General features: G+C 44.3%; 2 protein-coding genes across 4 annotated transcripts in view; one reads left to right on the top strand and one right to left on the bottom strand.

The window, feature by feature from the left end:
- Window positions 1-21,744, top strand: part of LOC118562987 — a 137,333-nt gene that overhangs the window by 26,517 nt on the left and 89,072 nt on the right. The window lies entirely within an intron of this gene.
- On the bottom strand, window positions 6,431-21,696 carry LOC118562983 (Wilms tumor protein 1-interacting protein homolog). Its single transcript, XM_036136434.1, has 2 exons — window positions 18,319-21,696; window positions 6,431-6,563 (listed from the first exon to the last, which is right to left on the bottom strand). The coding sequence occupies exons 1-2, from the start codon at window positions 19,808-19,810 to the stop codon at window positions 6,454-6,456; spliced, it is 1,602 nt and encodes a 533-aa protein (XP_035992327.1). The 5' UTR covers window positions 19,811-21,696; the 3' UTR covers window positions 6,431-6,453.

Below are 21,744 nucleotides of genomic sequence, written 5' to 3'. Positions count from 1 at the left end.
AAACAAGTTTTATTTTCTGTTTAGATTTGCTGTTCTGCTCGCTGACTAAAATAATTCATTCAAGTTAACAAGTGGTTTTGTGTGGACGTGGAATTCCTTGGCAAAAAACACAATGAGGAGGTGCAATACGAAAGCTGTGCAGCAAATGAGCAACGTGTGGCCGTCCTGCTGGAAAGTGAACCTCCGCCCATGTCCTATTTCTTTTGCAACCTTTTTCTTAAATTGCCTCTCGCTCCATCCACCATTAACTCTGTCCTCGCAGGAAAAAAAGCTTCCCCACAGTATGTTGCTGCCACCACCATGCTACTCTGATGACGCAACCTTCTTCCGCAATATCTCCACAAACGGCAAACAGGACTTATCACGGATTTCTTGTCGCCGTCAACTGGTTTGTTGTTTTGTCGCTTCAGCATTTACTTGATCAACCGCGCAGGGCAGCGTTGCGTGATGCGGCTCAAAGGGGGAGCTCAGAAAGACAGCAACCCCCCGTCACTGGGCTGTCCGTCAAGCTAACAACAGTCAGCATTAGGTTATGTGGTCCAGGAGGTTTACAACTTCATTGATGCAGATGAAGGAGCTTTACAGATCTTTTGATGTTGCTATTAGACACCTTTTTCGTACCGTCAACTTTGCATGTGGCACCGTACAGCGTCTCGTTTTTATTGTCCGTCTTCCTGGGAATATTTTTTGTGGCTATAAAGACGGTCTCATGTTTTCTTCTGGCTGTTCTACACATGTTAGCATGAGAGTCCGTGCTCCGCTGCCGGAAGAAGTGCTACAATTTGGGCTGATGTGAATGGGTCAGTGGGGGAAACCCTGTGGAAAGGGAGCCCAGATGTCAGCCAAAGAGCCATTACACTGATTGAAAGTCAGCGTAACGGCCTGATTACAGCATAATTCTGACAATCTGTTACACTAAAACGCCCCGGCGAGAACCCTCTAAGTTGCCTATCTTTCTAAAAGTTACAGAGATCCTCTAATCTACACTGCAAAAGAGAACTGAAAGTAAGTAAGATTTTCTTGAAATTAGTGTATTTTACCTTGATTTGAGCAGTTAAATAACTCTATTTGCCAATGGAATTAGTATATTTACCCCTAAAATAAGATAGTTAAATAAGATAATGTAGATTAATTGTTCCTATTTTTAGTGCAAAAAATCTTATCCCATTGGCAAATAGGCTTATTTACCTGCTTAAATCAAGGAAAAATACACTAATTTCATTAAACTTTTACTTACTTTTGGTTCCCTTTTTGCAGTGTAGCTGATTAATGCTCTCCTTGTTAGTTCTGTCAGTTAAGGTGGGCAGCCATGTTTTGTTAGTTTTTTTGTTTTTTTTTCCCCAGGGGTAAAATTTGCCTGGCTCTGTAGCTTGATTTTTTTTTTTCTCCCCCAAAAGAATTTTAGATTTTCTGAACCGAATCGCTTTGACTGCAGCAGGAGGCAGGTAAGGTGCCGACTACACATAACTGTTTACACAACCCCGCCTCATAAAAAGGCAAACCATCCCACGAGACCACAGGAAAAAGTGTGCGCACGCAGTCCAGCAGAGGCAACATGACCAGGCAAACATATTTACCGCAAGGTCTGAAAGTCAAAAAAAAAAAAAAAAAAAAAAAAAAAAGAATCAGTGTTCAACAGACCCAAACCACTTCCTCCTTTGCACGTGTGGCACCGCAAGCACACGATCATTTTGGCCTGCGTGTGCCATTTAAAGTGAGTCCATAGCAGGCCTGCCCTCTCTGATAAGCGGGGTCCGGTACACTTTGTGACTGTGTGTGTTGTGTGTGTGTGTGTGTGGTGTGTGTGTGTGTGTGTGTGTGTGTGTGGTGTGTTGTGTGTGTGTGTGTGTTGTGTGTGATTGAGGTCCTCCAGGGATGGCTGGCTGGCTGAAGTGGTGGTGTGAGGGTTGCATTCTTGGCCATCTCATGAAAAAAGGGTGCAACCATGGGAGTAAGCCAAGAGGAGGGCTCAATTATGCATGGTTTAAACAAAGCCCAAGGCTACCAGCGAGCAATGTCTCAGCAAAGCCGGCCTCACTGTGGCGTTCCAGACTCTCCACGAAAAAAAACAACAAAAAAAACGAAACACACACAAAAAAAAAAAACACAACCCGAAAAGAAACCAAGAATCTAACTGAAGACATGAGAACGCAGCTCCTGATAAATTACTTGAGTGTGTTATGACAAGAGCAGGCACTTTGAAACTAAACTTCTCAGAGGCCTGCAAACCACTGCATTGAAAAGAAAACATTCCCATTTACAAGAGGTCAGCCGATAGATACTATAGTTTACGCTACCAATAAACTATCTGGAGAGGTGGGCTCGCCTGCGAAGCAACTTCAATCTCAGAGAACGACCTTCTAATGAATTGTGGAAATGACTCCTCTGATAAATCTCTCGGATGTGAGCTTTCCATCTAAATCCAGATACGTAACTGAAGCCCTTTCGGTCTAGATCCGGTTCAAAGACCAGATGTGAAGATTTCTTTGTTCAGACGCTGAAAGATGACCTCTAAGCAAACTCTAAAAGCATCATAAGGACGATTAAAACGGCTTCCAACCAGACCCGAGGCTTGTTTTTCCACAGAACACCTCGCAAGCTCAGCAAACTATACCTTGGCATCTGGCCCCCCTTTCATCCGACACAATAAATCGGAAACTATGTGGCTTGGTTACATGGTAAATCATAGGCAGTTCTTCCAGAGCCCAGGGGGTCGAGGTGAAGGATCAGTATGCCGCACATAAGATGGATCCTTTCTAGCCATCTTCCTCTTGTTTCCAGGGGAAACAAGAGAGGCGGTCCCAGAGGTCGGGTGACAGGCGGCGTTCAGAAAAAGAAGGACACGAAAAACACAAAACTTTACTGTACTTTGTGGGGCAAAAGAAAAACATAAAACTGTTTTTTCCATTGCCGCATTATGAAGGAACATTTCTTGAAATAGTTTGGACTGTACAACCAACTTATGATTTATTAACAAAGCAGCAACGCAACAAGCAACATTATGTTTTATTTAAAGCAAAACAGCAAAAACAAAATGTGGAAGGGAGTGATGTTTCCATGCTGTATATGGCCAACTTCCTCATTTCTGGGATATATATAGAAGCTCGGTTACTTAACACTTCTGCTTTGTGGAGCTTTGCATTTCATAAGCGCCCCCACCCCCCCCCCCCCCCCCCCCCCCCCCCCCCCCCCCCCCCCCCCCCCCCCACACCCCCAACCTTGAGTTGGTGATGGAGTGCGGGCAAGTGGGGGAGCGCAAAATATGATTTAGGGTTCTGGCGAGATGGCTTAGAATCAAAACTTATTGACACGTTTTATCCTTTTAGGTGCCTTCAGAGATGCACAGATTTCTGGTAGAATCAGTTTCTGCAGTAGCATAATCTTATACAGAAAAATATATAAAAACAAAAAAACAGCCTTTAATTTGAGAACATTTATTCAGCTAAGAAAAGAAAATCTCGCATTTGGGAAACAAAGTGGTATTTCTTTCAGTCTACATTGCATTGGGACCCATAATTTCTGCTAAACAGCTTTAATTAAAGCCTTTTTACAATTAAACTTTACTCATGTCACCTATCTGCGTGACTAGAAACCTTTAATTAGTCCATATTTACTCACTTTTTTCCACTAGAGTGTAAACATCATGCGACACAGGGCTCTCTTCACGATGAAAAAATCAAGACAAACAACCTCTTCCTAATGTTGCCCATATATACAGTTGGAGCAATAAATATAACGTTTATAACAGCTGGAATAGTGACAGATCTGACAGTCAAAATCAAATCTCGGATCAACAATCTGGTGACGACCCGCAGGGCCCCTCCGGTTGCCTCAAGGCAAGCAGATAACATGATGCTGGACGCCATACACCACGTTTTGAACTCTGAGTACATTTTATTGAAATCAGGAAGACGGTACAGGGTTCTACTCTGCAAACACAACCAATATATTAAAAAAAAATTTTATCCCTGTCTATCAAACCCATTATTGAATTAAGAAAGACAGATGAGCTAGAATACAGAAGGCCCCGGAGGGCGGGTCTGTTGAACATTTTTGAATAAAAACGTCCGTGACACATTAGAATGTGTGTGAATCTCCAGAAATAATTGCTCCCAAGCAGGGCTGAGCGATATGGATCAAAAATAATATTGCAATATTTTTTAGACTGAACATACAATATTTATCTGGATACGTTTTTTCTTTTCATAAAGTAATTATTAAAAAGCATCTCTGACTCAAGCCTTTATCCCAAAAGTCTCACAGGCACATTTTTTTAACAAACAGTCGTTGGGAAACGGCTTAAAAATAACCTACTGGAATACATAAAAGTATAATCATAACATCTTATATCTCTTTATTTTTTTAAATCCCGATATTTTAAAAATCTTCACATATTGCCAAGCCCTATCCCCAAGGAAGGCTAATAAAGAAATCTTGAATCTTGACAGATAAGTCTGGACGCGGAACCTAGTTTAATTTACCACCACGAATAGTGAGGCGGATGGTAAGAAATAAAAAAAAAATGTAAAAAAAAGTATATATATATATATATATATTATATATATATATAACACCCCTGGGTCTTTCTGCATGGAGTTTGCATGTTCTCCCTGTGCATGCGTGGGTTCTCTCCGGGTACTCCGGCTTCCTCCCACAGTCCAAAAACATGACTGTTAGGTTGATTGGCTTCTCCAAATTGTCCTTAGGTGTGAGTGTGATGTGTGAATGGTGTTTGTCCCCTCTCCTGTGTTGCCCTGCGACAGACTGGCGACCTGTCCAGGGTGTACCCCGCCTCTCGCCCATTTGACAGCTGGAGATAGGCACCAGCAACCCCCGCGACCCCATGAGGGATAAGCGGTTTGGAAAATGGATGGATGGATGGATGGATATATATATATATATATATATATATATATATATATATATCTATAATATTATAGATAGTACACACACTGCAGAGAGAGGCACCTTAGGGTGACACCATGATAACCTTTAAATGCTATTAGTAACTACTGTCGGGTATTTAGAGAGGCATGTTCTACCGTCACAAATGTAAACTTTACTGCTGCTTAAACTCTACCAAGACTTTACCTTGAACTTGAAACTTAAAATCGCACTTGGTTTGCTGAATTTGTAACTTTGCACTTATGAACAGCCTGATGGTTCATCTTTAACTTTAGGTTGCATGTATGGATGCAGCAACAGGCTTCCCTGGATTTCTTAAAGCGTTTAACACTGACGACAGCAGGTTCCTGAAGCAGAGCTGAATGCAAAGTCAGCTACCTCTTTTTCTACAAGTCAAGGCAGACTATTTGGCTGTAGATTCTATGTTTTCATTATTTCATCACCATTTGCCATTAGAATCACTTGTTTTTGTGAAAACCTGATTTAAATGAGCTAAATATCAATCTCCAGTTCACAGTTTTGGTTCAAATAAGGTTATTTTTGGTTCCTAAAAGACCTTGCAGAACCACTTTTATTTTGAGGTATCTACCAGATTTGCACAGACGGTCCCAAAGTCTCGCCTATTCTCCTTTGAAAAATAGCTCTAGCTCAGTCAGACAGGATCTGGCGTCTGTGAACCACAACACTAAGGTCTAAAACACGAATATGATTGGCTCTAAACCAGTCAATTGTGGGTCTGGATCAATGTTTATGGTGGCTGTCCTGCAGGAGAGAGAACCTCTACCCAGGTGCGTCCAGCAGGTTCTCCTCAAGGGTTGCCCCTTGAGAAGAACCTGCTCAAGTCTTCTTCACATCAACTTTAACCCCCTTCCCTATCCCTTCTGAAGAAAAGCATCGCCACGGCATGATGCTGCCACTACCACGTTTCATATAGGAAAATTTAAAATGATGTGCAGTGTTAGCCAATGTCGGGCCAAAAATGATAATAATTTTGACCTCACATAAGCAAAGCATCTTCTTCCACATGTCTGCCGTCTTTCCTACACTGCTAGTGGCAAACTGCAAACAAAACATCTTGTGGCACACTCTGACGTATTTAACCCGAACCCCCGCTTGAAACATCTCCACGACGTGTATCGCTGACCTCACAGGGGCGCTCCTTGGCCTTAATGAGGTACTTTATGCTCTGATGTTTCCTAACAAAGCCCTAAGACCCTCACAGCACAGCTGGGTTCATGCTGACATTAAACTAAACAATGGTTTCACAAACTAGGTGATTTCCACGGCCCCAAGGTTGCAATGGATTTTATTTAGGGGTGTGAGAGTAGAAGTATAGGATGCATTGAAAAGCACATCACTCTTTTCAGGCTTTAATTTGTAACAAAACAAAAAACAAACAAAAAAATCTAACCATGGACCCTTTTTTCTTTCACTTCACAGTTATACAAAACTTTGTGCTGGTTCGTCATCTAAAGTTCTAATGAACTACATCCGGGTTTGGTGTTGAAATGTGAATAAATGGGATTATTTTCATGGGTAGGACTCTTTTTACTCACCACATGAGCAGCAGGTGAAGCAGTTGGTGTGATAGAGGTTCCCCATGGCCTGGCATGCCTGGCTGGCCCCGTACACACCTTTCCCGCATTTGACGCATATACCTGTCAGAGACAATGGCTCGGTTATTGGTTGCTACTGAATATATTCAGAAAAAACGGAGAATAAAGAGGCTGAGCTGGCGATGAGTAAGACAGCAAAACCCGGCGAAGATGCAGACACAATGAAGAATTTCTGGATTTTCAACAATGTCATCCCAGACTCTTTTTCTTGTTAGCTGTCATTCTAATAGGGCTTTATTTCTACTATTGTACAATCGGCACGATCATCGCTCGGCTCTCTGATGTTTCCGAGCGGCTTTGAAGGCAAACAGCGGCAGGAATTTCAAAGGTTTGTCATTAAAACATTTTTTTTAACAAATTGTTTCAGATGCACAGCCCTGCAGGAATAGGAGAGCACAAATCACAAGTGTGAATGTTAAATCAGAGGCAATGTTTCATGAGGAAATTGGGACTTCAGCAGTAGAAGGCTCCCTTTTTGTCGTTTTCAACGCATTACATCATACCGTTAAAAGGCAGGCGACTTGACGAAAGCTGAAGATTATATAAAAAGCCTTGAGAGGAAACGCTGTGGATGTGAGACGCATTCCACGACGGGAAGGCTGGAAGACGAAGTTCCTGTACTTTTCCTTGTGACAAGGAAATGTCAATCTGATTAGCCAGAGTCGTTTTTTTTTTACCTTGAATTTTACAAAGACTTTAAAACGAATAAATATTCAGCTTATTACAGCAAACAGAAAACTTTTCCTTCAAATGCACTTAGTTTACCGTACTAACTCAAAACCCTCTCAATTTAAAAGAACACCAGTATGCATACAGGTGCACCTCCATAGCTTAGCATATCATTGTTAAGTTGATTTATTTTTGTGATTAAATTTAAAAAAGGAAACTTGGATATAAATCCATAACAGGCTGAGTGATAAGTTTCTAGTGTTTGTTTTGCAGTTGATAATTATGTCTTACAGCTAGTTAAAACCCAGAATTCAGTTTCTTAGAACATTATATTACATAATCATTTGTAACAGAGCAATGATATGCTGTGGCCCTCACAATGGTCTGGAAGACTGCTGACCCAACAAAGAGGGCAAGCTGCTAAAAGTCATTGGTAAAGAAGCTAGCTACTCCCAAAGCATATTAATGGAAAGTTGAGTGGAAGGAAAACGTGAGGTAGAAAGATGTACGTAACCGCGGCCTTCCAAAAGTTGTGAAGCAAATGAGATTGACATTAAAGTTCCCGTCTGGGAGAAAACCTCCCAATGTAAATAAACTAACGTGCTAGCAGTTATTAGCTCAACACGCACTACGTTCACAATGCACCCCTCCTTCGAGCTGCATCTGGGGGCGTGGGGGGTGCTCCCCTTCCCCCACCCCCTCCAAACTTGCACCTACCGCCAGGATTACCCCATTTTCTGGGGGAAACCCTGCTTGTGTGAAGTCACACCTGAACTTAAGACATCCTCAGAAGCGTCTTACTTAATCTATTGAGAGAAAGGATTGAACAGTTGCTGTTTTTTTGCATTTCCCAATCAACTAAATTTTTTACTACCTTTAAGTCACAATCATCAAACTAACTAAGATAAACCCACGAAATGCATCACCCAGTGTGCAAGGACTCTATATCCTGTTTCATTCAGTTAAACTGAATGAAATAAATAAATAAATGTTTCAATAATATTCCGATTTTTTTTAGATACACCTACATCTATTACACAGATGTCTATGCAGACGAGCGGTTCCCATTTTCGCCAGACACTGGGCGATGCTCTGATGATCCCACAGACAAAAAAAACGTCCACCCTCCCCTGAGCAGTAACCAGCTCCACAATCTGCTGTCATCTCTAGTTAGGAAACAAGAAAGAAGCGTCTCACACGGTTTGATAGACAGCAGCAGCAGAAGCCTAACGATCTAAAATCTCTCCAACACAAGACAACCTTCGCCGAGGTCACATTCCTCAGCGAGTGCAGGGTCAGAGCCGTGATGGGGTGAGTCTTGGGTCAGGGTGCCCACAGGACACAACCAGAGCACAAGATCCCAACAGGGGATCAGCACACCGACACCCGTTCCCTCACGTAGGGAAATAAATACATTCGCTAATCTTTTGAAACACACACTTTTCATAAAACAGTTACATTAGCGAAGTGTCAGCGGCGATTTTGTGGAATTTGCTTGTTTTTTACAGGACAGTTCCAGTGAAACTTGCGTCGATATTAAGTTACAAAACAAACCTTCATTCTATTTTTTTTTTATTAATTCGACGACCTGACAACAGAGATATGGGAACTATTGTGGAAGAAAACCCAATGCAGCACTCTGTTTGTGTGCAATGCTTCAGAGACGTTGTATCATATGTGTACAGTGCACCTAAAAAGTTGATGTTTTGACGATACAAGAGCTAAAAAGATAGTGATTTTGAATGTGTCCTGTCTGGCAGTATAGCACTAAGAATTACTTTTTTAAAAGAGAGCCCAACAGATTAACTTTCACAAGTGGAGCCTTACTGCTTTTGCTATTGTGCTGCCCTGTAGATGCTAAAGAGTTAACATCTAGTTTGACTGAATGTAATAACTGACCCTGGTAACCAATTCTACTTAAATAAAGCTGACGCTGGCTAAGTTAACGCTCTTTCCTCCTGTCCATTGCACTGCAAACACGGATCTAAAAATAAGTAAAATGTTCTTAGAATTTGTGTTTTTGTCCTAGATTTGAGCAGGTAAATAAGATTATCTGCCAATGGAATGAGTATTTTGACCCCTAAAATAAGATAATTAGACAAACTGCACTTGAAATAAGATGATGGAGATGAGTTGTTCCTATTTTAAGTGCAAAAATATTATTCCATTGGCAGATCATCTTATTTACCTGCTCAAATCAAGAACAGATACGCTCATTGTAAGAAAATATTACTTATTTTTAGTTCCGTTTTTGCAGTGTACAGGTGCCAAACACAAACCTTTTAAATACCAATTACCAAAAGATTGGATGACATCAAAATATGAACAGTAACGACCAGAAGGTTAGAAACACTCATCATTCATATGGATGTCATTGATGCAGAGTTTTTGTAAACATCCATAAGTTCCTGGCAGCACCCGGTCTGGATTTCTGACCTCTCTTCTTATCAGACATGGGAAAAATCCTCGGAACTTGATGGTTTCCTACTATGGACCCTGATTTTATTTGTATCATCACTATGCCTGAGGTGAGATCTTAAAAAAAATCATTGTTAAATGTATGTTTTTTCTGAAGGAAAATCCAGCTGTGGCCAAACTTCTGACCCAGTCACCCTAGAAAAACAACCCCGACACCACCAAAGCTCAACTCCGGTCACACAGTGGAAAATGCTCACATTTTACATCAACATGGACCGAGAGGGTGCCGAAGAGGAAAGAAGCACAAACTCCAAAATTGACACAATCAAGCATGACGGAAATTTGCAGCTGCTCCTGCTGATAAGCCAAATGCCTTTTGGAGTAACGTTTTTATGGTCCAGTGAGATAAAGATTGAGCTATCTGGCCACAATGACGCCGTATGTTTGCAGAAAAACAACGACATCTAACAACATTGTATCAACTGTCAAGCCCAGTTGTGGTGGGGGGGTAACGTCATGCTGCGGGCCAATTTAGTACAACTACCAATTCTGTGGCCAAATATCCAGCCACAGTCATGCCTGAAGGCTGTTGATGGCTACAAAAAGCATGTGGCTGAAGTGCAACCTGATAAGAAATATGTAGCATATAGTGAGAGTGTATTTATAAATTTTAGCAAGGAATATAATAATTTAGACCATTATTGGTTTAAAGAAAATCCACAATAAATTCAAATTTGTGCAGCAGATTCCTGACGTTAATATTCAGGGAGGTCGAACGTTGTTTTTTGTGCTGGTCACAAACCAGCACGTACGACTAAAGCGCAGGGCTGTTTGCTTTGTCTGGCATAACTGAGCTTCAACATGGGAGATATCAACAACCTGTTCTGCAGAAAAGACAAATGACAAAAGAATGGTGGATAAAATGTTCTATTCTGAAGGTATCCTGGGGATCCGGTTTGGGTTATTGTCCTGACAGTACTAACAGCAACGCAAACCCCCGAAGAACCGCTACGAGGCTCAAAATACCAAACAATGTTTGGTCATTTGTTTGTTTGGGATTAGAAATAGAGTATTGGATAGTTGACAGCCACTTTTATCATATCTGTGCTTCTTTCTAGTCGTTTGCGAACATGACGATTAACTGTTTATCTCGAATGCACCTCGCCTGCCAAAGCAACAGTGTTGCTGTGCATTTTCAAACTTTAGGCTGATACATAAAAATTGTATTTCTTTATAGCTTTTGAAAAAAAGTGCACCAGTGGTCTGATTCAGATATGACTCCCAATACAGTGATTTTGAGCTGCTGGTAAATAAAAGCTTTTTTCTATAGGACAGAAAAGGTAGTGGAAGGAAGAAATCTGGATCAATTTCCCTGATTTCACGTGCCTCGTCACTGGCTGGTGTCCGGACGCTCACAGGCCAAAATGTAAATGAGAAAAATCAATAACTATCTGGATTACATCATGAGGGAGTCAATACTGACCTTAAAATAAACTCACTGTGCTTCAGGCATTGAGCTTTATGTCCCCATACATATTTTAGAGGTTTCTGTGATACACCTGAACAAAATAAACCCATAATTTTTGGTGGATGAAAATTATCCATGGTTATTAACTATTTTTACTAATAAGTCTGTGAAACGGGGGGATGGACCATTTATATTTATCCTCTTTTGATCTGATGCCCCTAAATAAAATCCTGTGTAACCAGCTTACTTCACAAATAATCTAATTTATCAATAGATTCCAACCTGAGTGTAATTTAATCTCAGTATAAATAGGTTGTTCTGAGAAGGCCTTAGGGGTTTATTTTAGAACATTAATAATAATAAAAAAAACACATAATGAAACTCCCAAGTTTAAACATCTTACAGAGCTCTGCTCAATCCATAATTTTAAAAGGAAATGGGTATGGCGCAGCCGTAAACCTCCCAAGACATGGCCATCCACCAAAAACGACAGCTCAATAAAGGAAAGCATTAATCAGGGGAAGTAAAAATTAATAAAAAAGATTAGCTGTTGACTCCACAAATTTGACCTTTACAGTAGTGACAGAAATAACGCCTTATTTGAACGAAAACAATAATAAAGTGAATTTTTTTTTGGAGGGGGGGGGGGGGGGGGGGCTAAAGTGCAAAACTCTAAGAGTGGCAGGGGAACTTTTTTCTCTCCCCTGAAAACACCATTCCCAAAACACGGTAGAGGCAGAATCATGTTTTACTTCCGCAAGTACAGTGAAGCAGGTCAGAGTTGATAGAAAGAGAGGCTTTAACGCCCGAAATAAAGGGCTATACTGGGAGAAAACCTGTTGGAGGCGACAAAAGAGTTGAGAGTGGAGAAGGGGTTCATCTTCCAGCGGGACTAAAGACCTTAAACATAGAGCCAGAACTACAACGAAATGGTTCAGAGGAAAGATATGCTTTGGTTATAATGTCCTAGTCAAAGTCCAGACCTAAATCTGAATCAGATTGAATCACCTAGTTGCTTTGTTACAGCAGCGAATTTGACTTCAGTTGCACTTTTGCTCTCAATAAAGACATCTTGAGCGCAACGTCCAGAAAAGGTAAACAGAAATATTTTTTCTTGTAAATGTCCCAAAGAGAATACGATTGAAAGTCTGTAGCGTTCATCATGTTCACAGACCGCTTCCATCCAATACGACTGAGCTTGACCTTATTTACACAGAAGACCGAGCAGCAACTTTAGCCTCTAATGACAAACACAACACAACCCAAAAGACTTTGAGTGAAACTGTGGCTCCACAAAGCATTGACTTATGAGGTTGAAAAACCATACGCCGTTTTTCTTCCACATCTTCAGTCATAACGCTGCTTTGATTGTGGTCGCAGTGTGCCGAAATGTTCAAAAAGTTCAAAGGGCATGAATACTTTTGCAAGGAAGAGCGTTAGGATGATGGTTCCTGTTATTCTTTTTTTCCTTTGTACGGTTTCATGTGGAAAGGTCCCTGCATGATTAATCCGTGGAAAACGATCTCCCACCATGACTCTTTGGCTGTAACAGCTAAACAGAAAAACGATGATTTATTTATACAGCTCCATCAAACCACCCTCCACATCTTTATCCTATCTAGCCCAAGCTCCGCTGCCGTTACCCAACCAACCCCGCGCCATGTGTTAGCAAGACTTTTGAATTTTTCACGCGTCAACTTGTAAACAGCAACAGTAAATGTGATTTACTGCCCCACACGCAATAAATCCCGGGGTGTCTCTGAAGTGAGGATGTGGTTATGGTTTTTACAGGACAGCGGGGGGGAAATCTCCCAAGCGCCCTTTGTTGCTCATTCCAAAACAGGATGCAGGAGCTCTCGTGTGCCCGTGTCAGAACACGTCCACTTGGCAAGGGCAGGACGCAGCGTGCACTCCGTGTGGTTAAAAATAAAACGCCAGCCGCTTAGCGCTTAGACGTACGTCCGTGGCCCCGTGAGTCGTTAACGTCTGCGTTTTAGACGGCAGTTTGGCAGAAAGCGCTCCGCTCGGCATCGGCTTGTTATGCCTGCGAGGAAGCTTTCTCGGTGCCAGATTCCCATCTATTTGGTTCAAACAGAGGAAAATGTTTGCGACTAACTGGTGGTAATAATGGCATAGCTGAGGGTTGTGCGATATTATTGGCATATATGATTAGAGTCTAATCATTAGAGCCATGAGAGTTTCATAAAGACAGACGTCTTTGTCTTGCTACCATCACCAAAGGCGGTTTACGTGCTGTGAGTTGTAAGTAGGGCTGAACGATTTTGGAAAATAATCTAATTGCGATTTTTGTTCTTAATTTTGCAATTTAATGTGATTTTTTTTTTCCAGTTTAATTTATTATGTCTTTTTAAACATATACAAACAACAAATCATTTTGTTTCCTCGCTGTGCAGATTAGGTGCTAAAAGACCCACAGCATCTAAACTCAGAGCAGAAATGATTGCGTTCTGCCTACAATATATTTCAACCAAAATTGCAATTTTGACTTTTCTCCGCGTTAACCACAAGCAACAAAAATGGCCTCTAAATAAAGATGTTTGTAAACAAGGACAATTCAAAACAAGAACTTTTATTGTTTCTTTTAATCAGAATATTATTCAAGAGAACAGCTTTTAGTTGATTTGGACATCAATCCTTGTTGAACATAAAGTGCAACCAACAAGCAAGTCTATGTATTAAACTGATTGACCTGTACTTAATGCTATGTATGATTATATAAACTCTAAAAAAAAGTAATACAGTTAGATTATCTCACTGCTACAACTGTCTTCCCTTCCATGTGGAGGCAAACCCACTTTAAACATTTTACCAACACCTAATGGACGTGTCTAATTTACTAATTGTTACATAGCCACAAATTGCAGACTCTGCGATTTGGAAATTGCGTTTTTTTAAATCGCGATTATATTGAAAATGCGATTAATTGTTCAGCTCTAGTTGTAAGAAGGCTTTATCAAACTTTAACAGCCGTGCTGTTTAATTTTGGCTTCCTATAGACCAAACTTAGAACACCTAGAGCTCCTGCAGAGTCAGTTTTTATCTACTTTGGCTGCCAAACAAAATAAAACATCTACAGATGATTGCCTTATATCACACGACGTTATGTTCACGATGTCTGAGAGTCATGGGCGCGACCCTTGGATCATTATTGCCTTCTTCTCTGAAGGTAGAATTAGGTTGGAAGACGAGCTAGAACGGGAAGGTAAAACTTGCAAAGCTGTGGTTCCGGTTCCGTCAACAACTGGATGGATTCTGCGGTAGACCGGAAGTGAAAGAAAGTGGCTGCAGACCTTGTGCCAGTTCTCGGTCATCCGGCTCCAAAAGGCTTAAAAACGACGGATGCAGTGCACCCTAACACCTAAAGGCTTAACCTTTCATCTAAGAGAGCATGGATGCATAATTTAGACCATTACTGGTTTTAAGAAAAATCCTAAATAAACTCAAATTTGACTATGAGACCGTGACCGTTTGTACTTCAGCATTTTTTTCATTCATCCTGGATGAGCTTCGGTGTTGTTGTTGTTGTTGGTGAGCAGCTCCAGCGTCGTGACAGGCCACTACGTCAGGAGACGTTGAGCAGTAACTCCTGCCGGCTGAGCGAGGCGATCAAAAGCTGCGATTTTTAACAGCTGAAAGATAAACGGTGATTCTTTCACTTTGACTGCAGTTTATAACTCAAACGGAGTCGTCTGTGACGAGAGGAGAGGAGGTCTGGGAGGGATGTAGCCATAAACTTTTTTTTTTTTTTTACAGCAATTACTCCTTGAAACTGTACTGCGATCCCTTCAAAGTCAAAGGAAGTTTGTAGCACAAACAGATGATAAGCAAAGCCTAACAAACGTGTCCCAAAGGCGCACAAAGCCTCACCTTCTCACGCAGGAATGCAGACCTGTCTTTTAATCCAAGGAATGATTACATGTCTTAGACAGACTTCGTTGTGCTCAATGAACTCATCCAGGAGAGCTTTCAATTAGTACATCTGTTCGGAATGACTGAAAGTAGGGAACCTAGACATCCAAAGCCAAAACAGAAATAAAAAATTGATCCAGTGATCGAGTCTGTTTTCTGAGCCAAGAGATAGGAGGGTGGGGCCGGGTGTGTGAGAAAGGTGACAGAAGAGTCCATTTGGCATCATGGTATGGCACCTTTTTCACCCTTTGTGGCGGTTCTTGTCGCAAAAGCTGGTTGATCAAGTGGTTCCGACACTTTGGATTCATTCTCCCTTTTTCTGTCCCCCTGTGAGGTTAAAGTAGGCACTGGACCTCAGAGCTAGATGGTAAAACTGTTCCCTTTAGGAAAACCTCACCAGGTCCGGGTAATTCATGGCATTACTTTGTGTGTGATGGGTGTTTTCTTGTGTTGTTTAGTTAACCATTAGTGGTCAGATATTAGTCTGACTACAATAAATGTAACTCGTGATTCTGGGCGGTTTAGATCCCGTTCATTTTTCTAGCGCTTTTTAGTTGAACTGTGAATTTTTGTGAACTTCTCTTTGATTTTAGATAAATTCAAACGCTCAGACAAACACTGACGTCTCCTCCTGCCTCCTTGTGCGTTTCTAATGAAGAGCGACGGGATGACAAGGCGAAAGGATTCAGCCTTCATCACGGATCTAAGAACTAACCAGACTGATCGGCAGAACTGACGTAGCTCAACGTTGCTACGCGTGGAAAGCTCACGTTTCTGTTTCAAGTAAATGTAAAAAAAAAAAGAACGATTCTCCTGATACTGAGGTATTTAAACTTGCAGCGAGACGTGACAAAAATCCATACATCGATCCCAGTTGCAGTATGCGTCTGCCGCTTCAGTGCAGCTAAAAAAGAAAAGAAAAATGAAGCTAAACATCGTGTGCTGTTGTTCGCAAGTCAGCATGTGTGTGTGTGTGTCAGGCATGTGCATGACTACTGCCATTATAATTCTGGGCAGGTGATCAGACTTGACCCCCACTAACTATGTCTGGCCCGCCAGCCAAGATCGTGTGCCAAGTGTCTGGTGCTGCCCGACTCCCCACTGGCTGGTTAATGAAGGGCTTTTGCGGGGGAGTAACGATGGGGTGGTGGTGGAGGGGGGGGGGTCGGGTATGGGGGGGCTGCGGGAGAGCGGAGGGGTTGGGGGCGGGCCTCACTCCGCTGCTTCATTTGCAAGCTTCCATCGGGCCCAGCTGTTGATTCACAGCTCCTCTGCCACCACAACAAACAGAGGCCACACAGGGGCCAGCCGGCGGCACGGAGCAGGCAGAGCGAGAGCGGGACGCTGGCTGGAAGCGCCGGGGCCCCCCTGAAAGAAGCCCACGGCGATCAATTTCTACAATGTCGCTACAGAAACAGAGCCTGTCTCTTTTGGGGCTCAAACCCGAGGAGCGTCTGACTGCATTCTTCAGCCTCCCTCCCTCCCTCGCTCTTTCTCTATCCATCTCTATCTATTACCACCTCCATTATCTCCTCGGCTCTTCCTCCTCCCCGGCCCTCCCCTCCTGTCTTCCATCTTCCTGCTTTCACCTGCTCCTCTGAAACAAATCCACAGCTGTCTCGGCTCACTCCGAGCAAGTGCAACGGGCCTTTTTTTCCCCCGCTGCCGCCCGTCTCCGCAAACTCCAGACGGGAACTTTCTCCGGCAATCCTAACATATTTGAAAGACAAAGTCTCACAGCTGCACGCTGCATGGCAAAAAAAAAAAAAAATGCTTAAAAAAAAAGAAAGAGTTGTTTGTTTTTTGACAGCAAATGCTTTTAGTCCAAAAAATGTCCCTCAGATTGGCGCCAAGGGGATTGTTTTGAGTTTGCCTTGCCTTCACTCCCCTTCAGTAACTCCCAAAGTGCACTTGATTTTCTACAAACCCCCGACCACACTGCTCCAAAATGACAGAAGGGTGTGTGCTCCGGCAGAACAGAGGGGTCCATTCAGCGCCGTGCCGTGCTCTGCAAATGTTAGCTCTGCCAGGACATTAGTGCTGCCCCGGAAAAAGGCGTCTCTTATCAGCCGGAGGGTGACCTGTTGACGGTGATGTAGCGTCAGCTCGCTGCAAACAGACCTCGGAGAGAGAGATGGCGAGCCTATAAATAAGGCCCCGGCAGGCACGGAGATACGCTGTTTTAAACTGACTGGTGGAGCTCCCGTAAAAAAAAACACAACCACGTGCGTGACGTTTCAAGTGAGCGACGGTGGCGTTGTGTTCAGTGGAAAGAGCATGATTCAGAATGAGCTTCCCAGCCAACCTGTTGGTTCTCAGGACCGGAGCTCGGCACCTCTGATCAGATTTCTCATCCCTAAAGCGACTTTAGCAAAACAGCATGCCTGCACACTGCAAAATGGGAACTAAAAGTATGTAAAATGTTCTTAAAATTTGAATATTTTTCCTTGATTTGAGCAGCTAAATAAGACTACTTGCCAATGGAATGAGAATTTCTACCCCTAAAATAAGATAATTAGACATCCTGCACTTGAAATAAGATGATGGAGATGAATTGTTCTTAATTTTTTAAGTGCAACAATCTTATTCTATTGGCAAATAGTCTGATTTACCAGCTCAAATCAATGAAAAATGCACTAATTTCAAGAGGATTTTACCTACTTTTAGTTCTCTTTTTGCAGTGTATCTCAGTCTGATGACCAATTTGAGCTCCATGCTCACACCTCATGCACATCAAAATAGAGAAAAACAAACAAACAAACAAACAAAAAAACATTTCTGCTGAAAAAGGGATTTCAGATTTTCTCAAATCGCAGACAGACCAAACCGAATCAAAAAGGCATGATTAGAGATGGACCGGTCAGGCCGTTTTTCCTGGTCGACACCGACTTTCTGGTTTTCTTTTGAGGTCTGATCTGCCGACAGCACTTTGATTTTTAAGGAATATAACACACAAAAGAGGAAGGAGGGAAAAAAAGGTGCACTCCTTGTTATCTGAAAGAGATTAAAGCGTTTCCCCTTTATGAATCAAAGCGTGTCTGTCTCTAACCTTTATCTGATTTCTCTCAACTTCAAACAAGTGCATCAGAGTATAGTGGCAGATGCATTTATGAACCAAAAACAGTGGCAGTCAGTCATTTGCATTTGATTAACGAGAATCTGATTGTTCAGTATTTGACCTGCCAATCATCAAGAAAATACCTATCAGGGTGGGGAAAATGGCCAATTAATGGCGCATCTCCAATCATAGAGATAATAATTACAGAGCCTGACCAATAAGTGAGTTGTTTCTCAAAAAGTCAACAAACCTACCAAAGTATTCCTTCTTCATGTGTATCTCCAGCTCCTTCTCCAGCTCCAAGGTGAGCGCCTCCAGGCGTTTCTCCGCCTGGCTCGGCCCACTCTCCCTGCTGGGGGTCACCTGGTAAGGCAGCTTATACCTCTGACCCGCCGAGGCCGCCTTCGTGGACACGCCGTAGCAGAACGACGACGGCGAGCCGGCGCTCATCTCCGCGGTGCCTCCCGCCTGGGCCGCCTGGGGCTGGGGCTCGGCCACCGTCTGCAGCGGGACGCGAGCCGGAGCCCCGTTCGGCTCTCCGAACTCCTGCAGCAAGGCGTCCTCGGGCAACCCGCCGCCCAGCATGGAGGACCTGGGGGAAGGCAGCTGCAGGTCCGGGTATGTGCTCATAGAGCCCCGGGAGCTGCGGGAGCTCCTGGAGCTGTGGCTGGAGATGCTGGACCGCGGGCTGACCACGCAGTTCGCCGCCACCCCGGCTCTTGCGCTCCCGTCCTGGCTGCAGATGCTGGAGCGGGGGCTCGCCAGCGGCGCGCCGTGCAGGATGGCGCCCTCCAGGTCGTGGTTGACCACGGGCCCGTACCGCGAGTCGGAGTAGCTGGACCTCGGGCTGGTGGTGAAGGAGTACTGGCTGGCCGTGCTGGACCTGGGGCTGGCGTGCCTCTGGTCGTAGCCCATGCTGATGCCGCTGGTGCGGTTGCTGCTGGGCTTGCTGCAGCAGTCGCAGCTGTTCAGGCTGGTCCTGGGGCTGGAGTGCTTGCTGGTGTCGCTGGCCGTGCTTGCATAGCTGGATCGCGGGCTGAGGATGCTGTTGCCCTCACAGTGGACCAAGCTGGACCTGGGGCTGGTGTACCTGTCCTGGCCCGGCACCACCAGGCTGGTGCGCGGGCTGCTGAGGCTCGACCGCGGGCTGGCGTGCTTGCTTTGCTCCTGAGAGGACAGCGAGGACGCCAGGCTGGAGCGGGGGCTGGCGGCGCCGTACCTGGCGTCGTGGCTGCCGGTTATGCAGACGCTGTTGCACCTGTTGCCGGGCAGAGGCACCGCTTTGTTGAGAGGCACCCCGTCAAAGGTGGAGCCGGTGCTGTACCTGTGGCCCTGCACCTCCAGGGAGTACCTCCGGTGCCTCTCGGACGTGCCGGGGTAGCACGGCAGAGCCACCTCGGATTTGGTGCAGCAGCCCTCCTCGCTGTACGCGGCGTCTCTCTGAGGGGCGCAGAAATCCACGGGAACCGTCCGGCTGCAGTTCACGGGACGCACGGGAGCCGCGTTGTACACTTTGGTCCCCGGCGTGAAATTCTCCAAAGTGTGATGCTGCTGGTGGAGCACAGAGGTGCCATTCATCGGCTTGGTTTTCAGCCCCGCCACCGCCGGAGCGGAGAAGTCCAGATCTGGGTTTATCACCAAGTCCCTCCTCGCGTTGTACACCCCGTCTTTGTAGGCTTCGTACAGGGAAAGGTCCTCCATCAGTGCAGTGGCCCGGAGTCCCAGGTCCTCCTCGTAAGGCTCCATGTTGCGCACCAGAGGCGAGAAGCAAGTTGCGAGTGCGCTGCGCTCCGCGGAGCTCCGATTGTGTTTCACATGGAAATCAAAACAAAACGCCGCCGCGCAGCCGTCGATCCTTCACGCAAAACCGGCGGCCGAGGCGCAAACCCGCACCGCAAGCCGCATCGCCGTCTTCTGCTTTCCCTCCCCGCGCCGAACGGCAAACTCTTTCGCGCAGTTTCAGCCGACTCCGTTGCGTTTGTCAACTTCAGTTTTTGTTAAGTTGAAAGGTCTTTACAGTCAATGGCGCGCTGCGCGGAGGAATTTCTCCTTGTTGGTTTTTCCTCTAGATTCCCCCCACGGCCGCTTTGGTGGAAACTAGACCGGCTTGGATAATCCCACGGACCACAAAAGTGCTTTTTACACCGGCCTGCGCGCGGTGAGAGCGAGGGAAATTGCATTTAAAGGCGGTTTTACGCGGGGGACTCGTTCGCCTGAAAGGAATGCGGGGAGGGAGACGGGATGCGCTGCGCCTCTCTGGAATGTGGTTAATGCTGCAGAGAAACAATGATTGCGACCAACTCAGCAAGGGGCTGCCCGGCTCTGGAGAGAATAGTTTTAGAGAGAAGAAGAGGACGTCTGCATTCATCCTTTGCAGACTGGAATACGCCACAAAGCACGCCTCACCTGGTCCGACTCCTTCTGCAGCAGAGATGCACTGCACTCAGCAGGGAGAAATCAACAGCGACTTCTCTGTTTTTATTTATTTATTTATTTTCTATGAGCAGATACTCTGAAAATTGCTGCAAAAAATCCGTCATTCAGCGCCTGCTACTATAACACCGTGTTAGGGTGCATACAATTACAAGTGCATCTAAAAAAAATGCATATTGCCAAGTTAATTTCAGTGAAACTGAGATTAATTTTACATTGTCCAATCAGTTAATTATTATAATTATGGCATAGTTTCTGCACCCGATGCTTAGTTTTGGCTCATTTTACCCGGAAAACTGCCTGCTGTGTGACATGGAGGGACTTGTAGGATGTGGGTCTGCTGAGGTGTTAAGGAAGCCCCCAGGTTGTTTTAAAAATGTCTTCAGCTCCACTGCATTGTTAAGTCCAACGTCTCTCATCTTCCTCTTGACAAAACCCAACAGATAAGTTGTAAGGTTTAGGGCCGGGTAGATCATTTGCCCATAAAGCACAGTGATGTTGTGGTTTTTCAAGCGGGTATGTGTACTTTTGTCATTGTTGACTGGTGAAAAGTGCTGCTGGAGAATGAAATCGCAATGGAAGCACCATGAGGGGCTCTAAAATGTCCTGGCAGGCTCGGTAAAGCTGAGTGAACCAACGCCACCCGATAAAACGAGTCACCAAATCACCGCTGACCGTGAACCAAGCAACCCGGGTTCTTGGCCTCTCCACTCTTCCTCCAGTTTCTGGCCCCGTGATTCCTGAGCGAAATGCACATTTTTATCTGTCAACTTATCTGAGAAGACAACTTTGGACCACCAAAAAGCAGCACTCTGGTACTTTTTCTTAGCCCAGGTAAGAATCTTCTGATCTCGCATGTGGTTTAGGAGTGACTTAATGCAAGGAATGTGACAGTTGTGGCCCGTTTCCTGCATGCCTTCGTCTGCGGTGTTCGTAAAACGTGGGACTCCAGTTGCTATCGGGGCCTTAGGGATATCCCCCCAAACCATTGAAGAGGCTTCGCTTCAAAATCCTCTCAATGATGCCGTCAGCGCTGCCACTTGTGGACCTTCTCTACCACATTTTTTTTCCTTCCACCCAACTTTCCAACTTGCCTACAGCGCTCTGCAAAAACTCAAGCTGTCATAAGAAAGACACGCCACCGTGTGCGCGATGAATCTATAAGTTTCCCATCTTTAAATCATAAAGCTGTATTCCTGAACACGTGAACGTTGGAAAAATAAGGTACTCCTGTGTGCAAACAGCTA

The sequence above is a fragment of the Fundulus heteroclitus genome, chromosome 4, assembly GCF_011125445.2.
Source record: "Fundulus heteroclitus isolate FHET01 chromosome 4, MU-UCD_Fhet_4.1, whole genome shotgun sequence".
NCBI lineage: Eukaryota > Metazoa > Chordata > Actinopteri > Cyprinodontiformes > Fundulidae > Fundulus > Fundulus heteroclitus.
The sequence above is the reverse complement of the archived record's forward strand: the minus strand, read 5'-3'. Positions and strand labels throughout refer to the sequence as shown.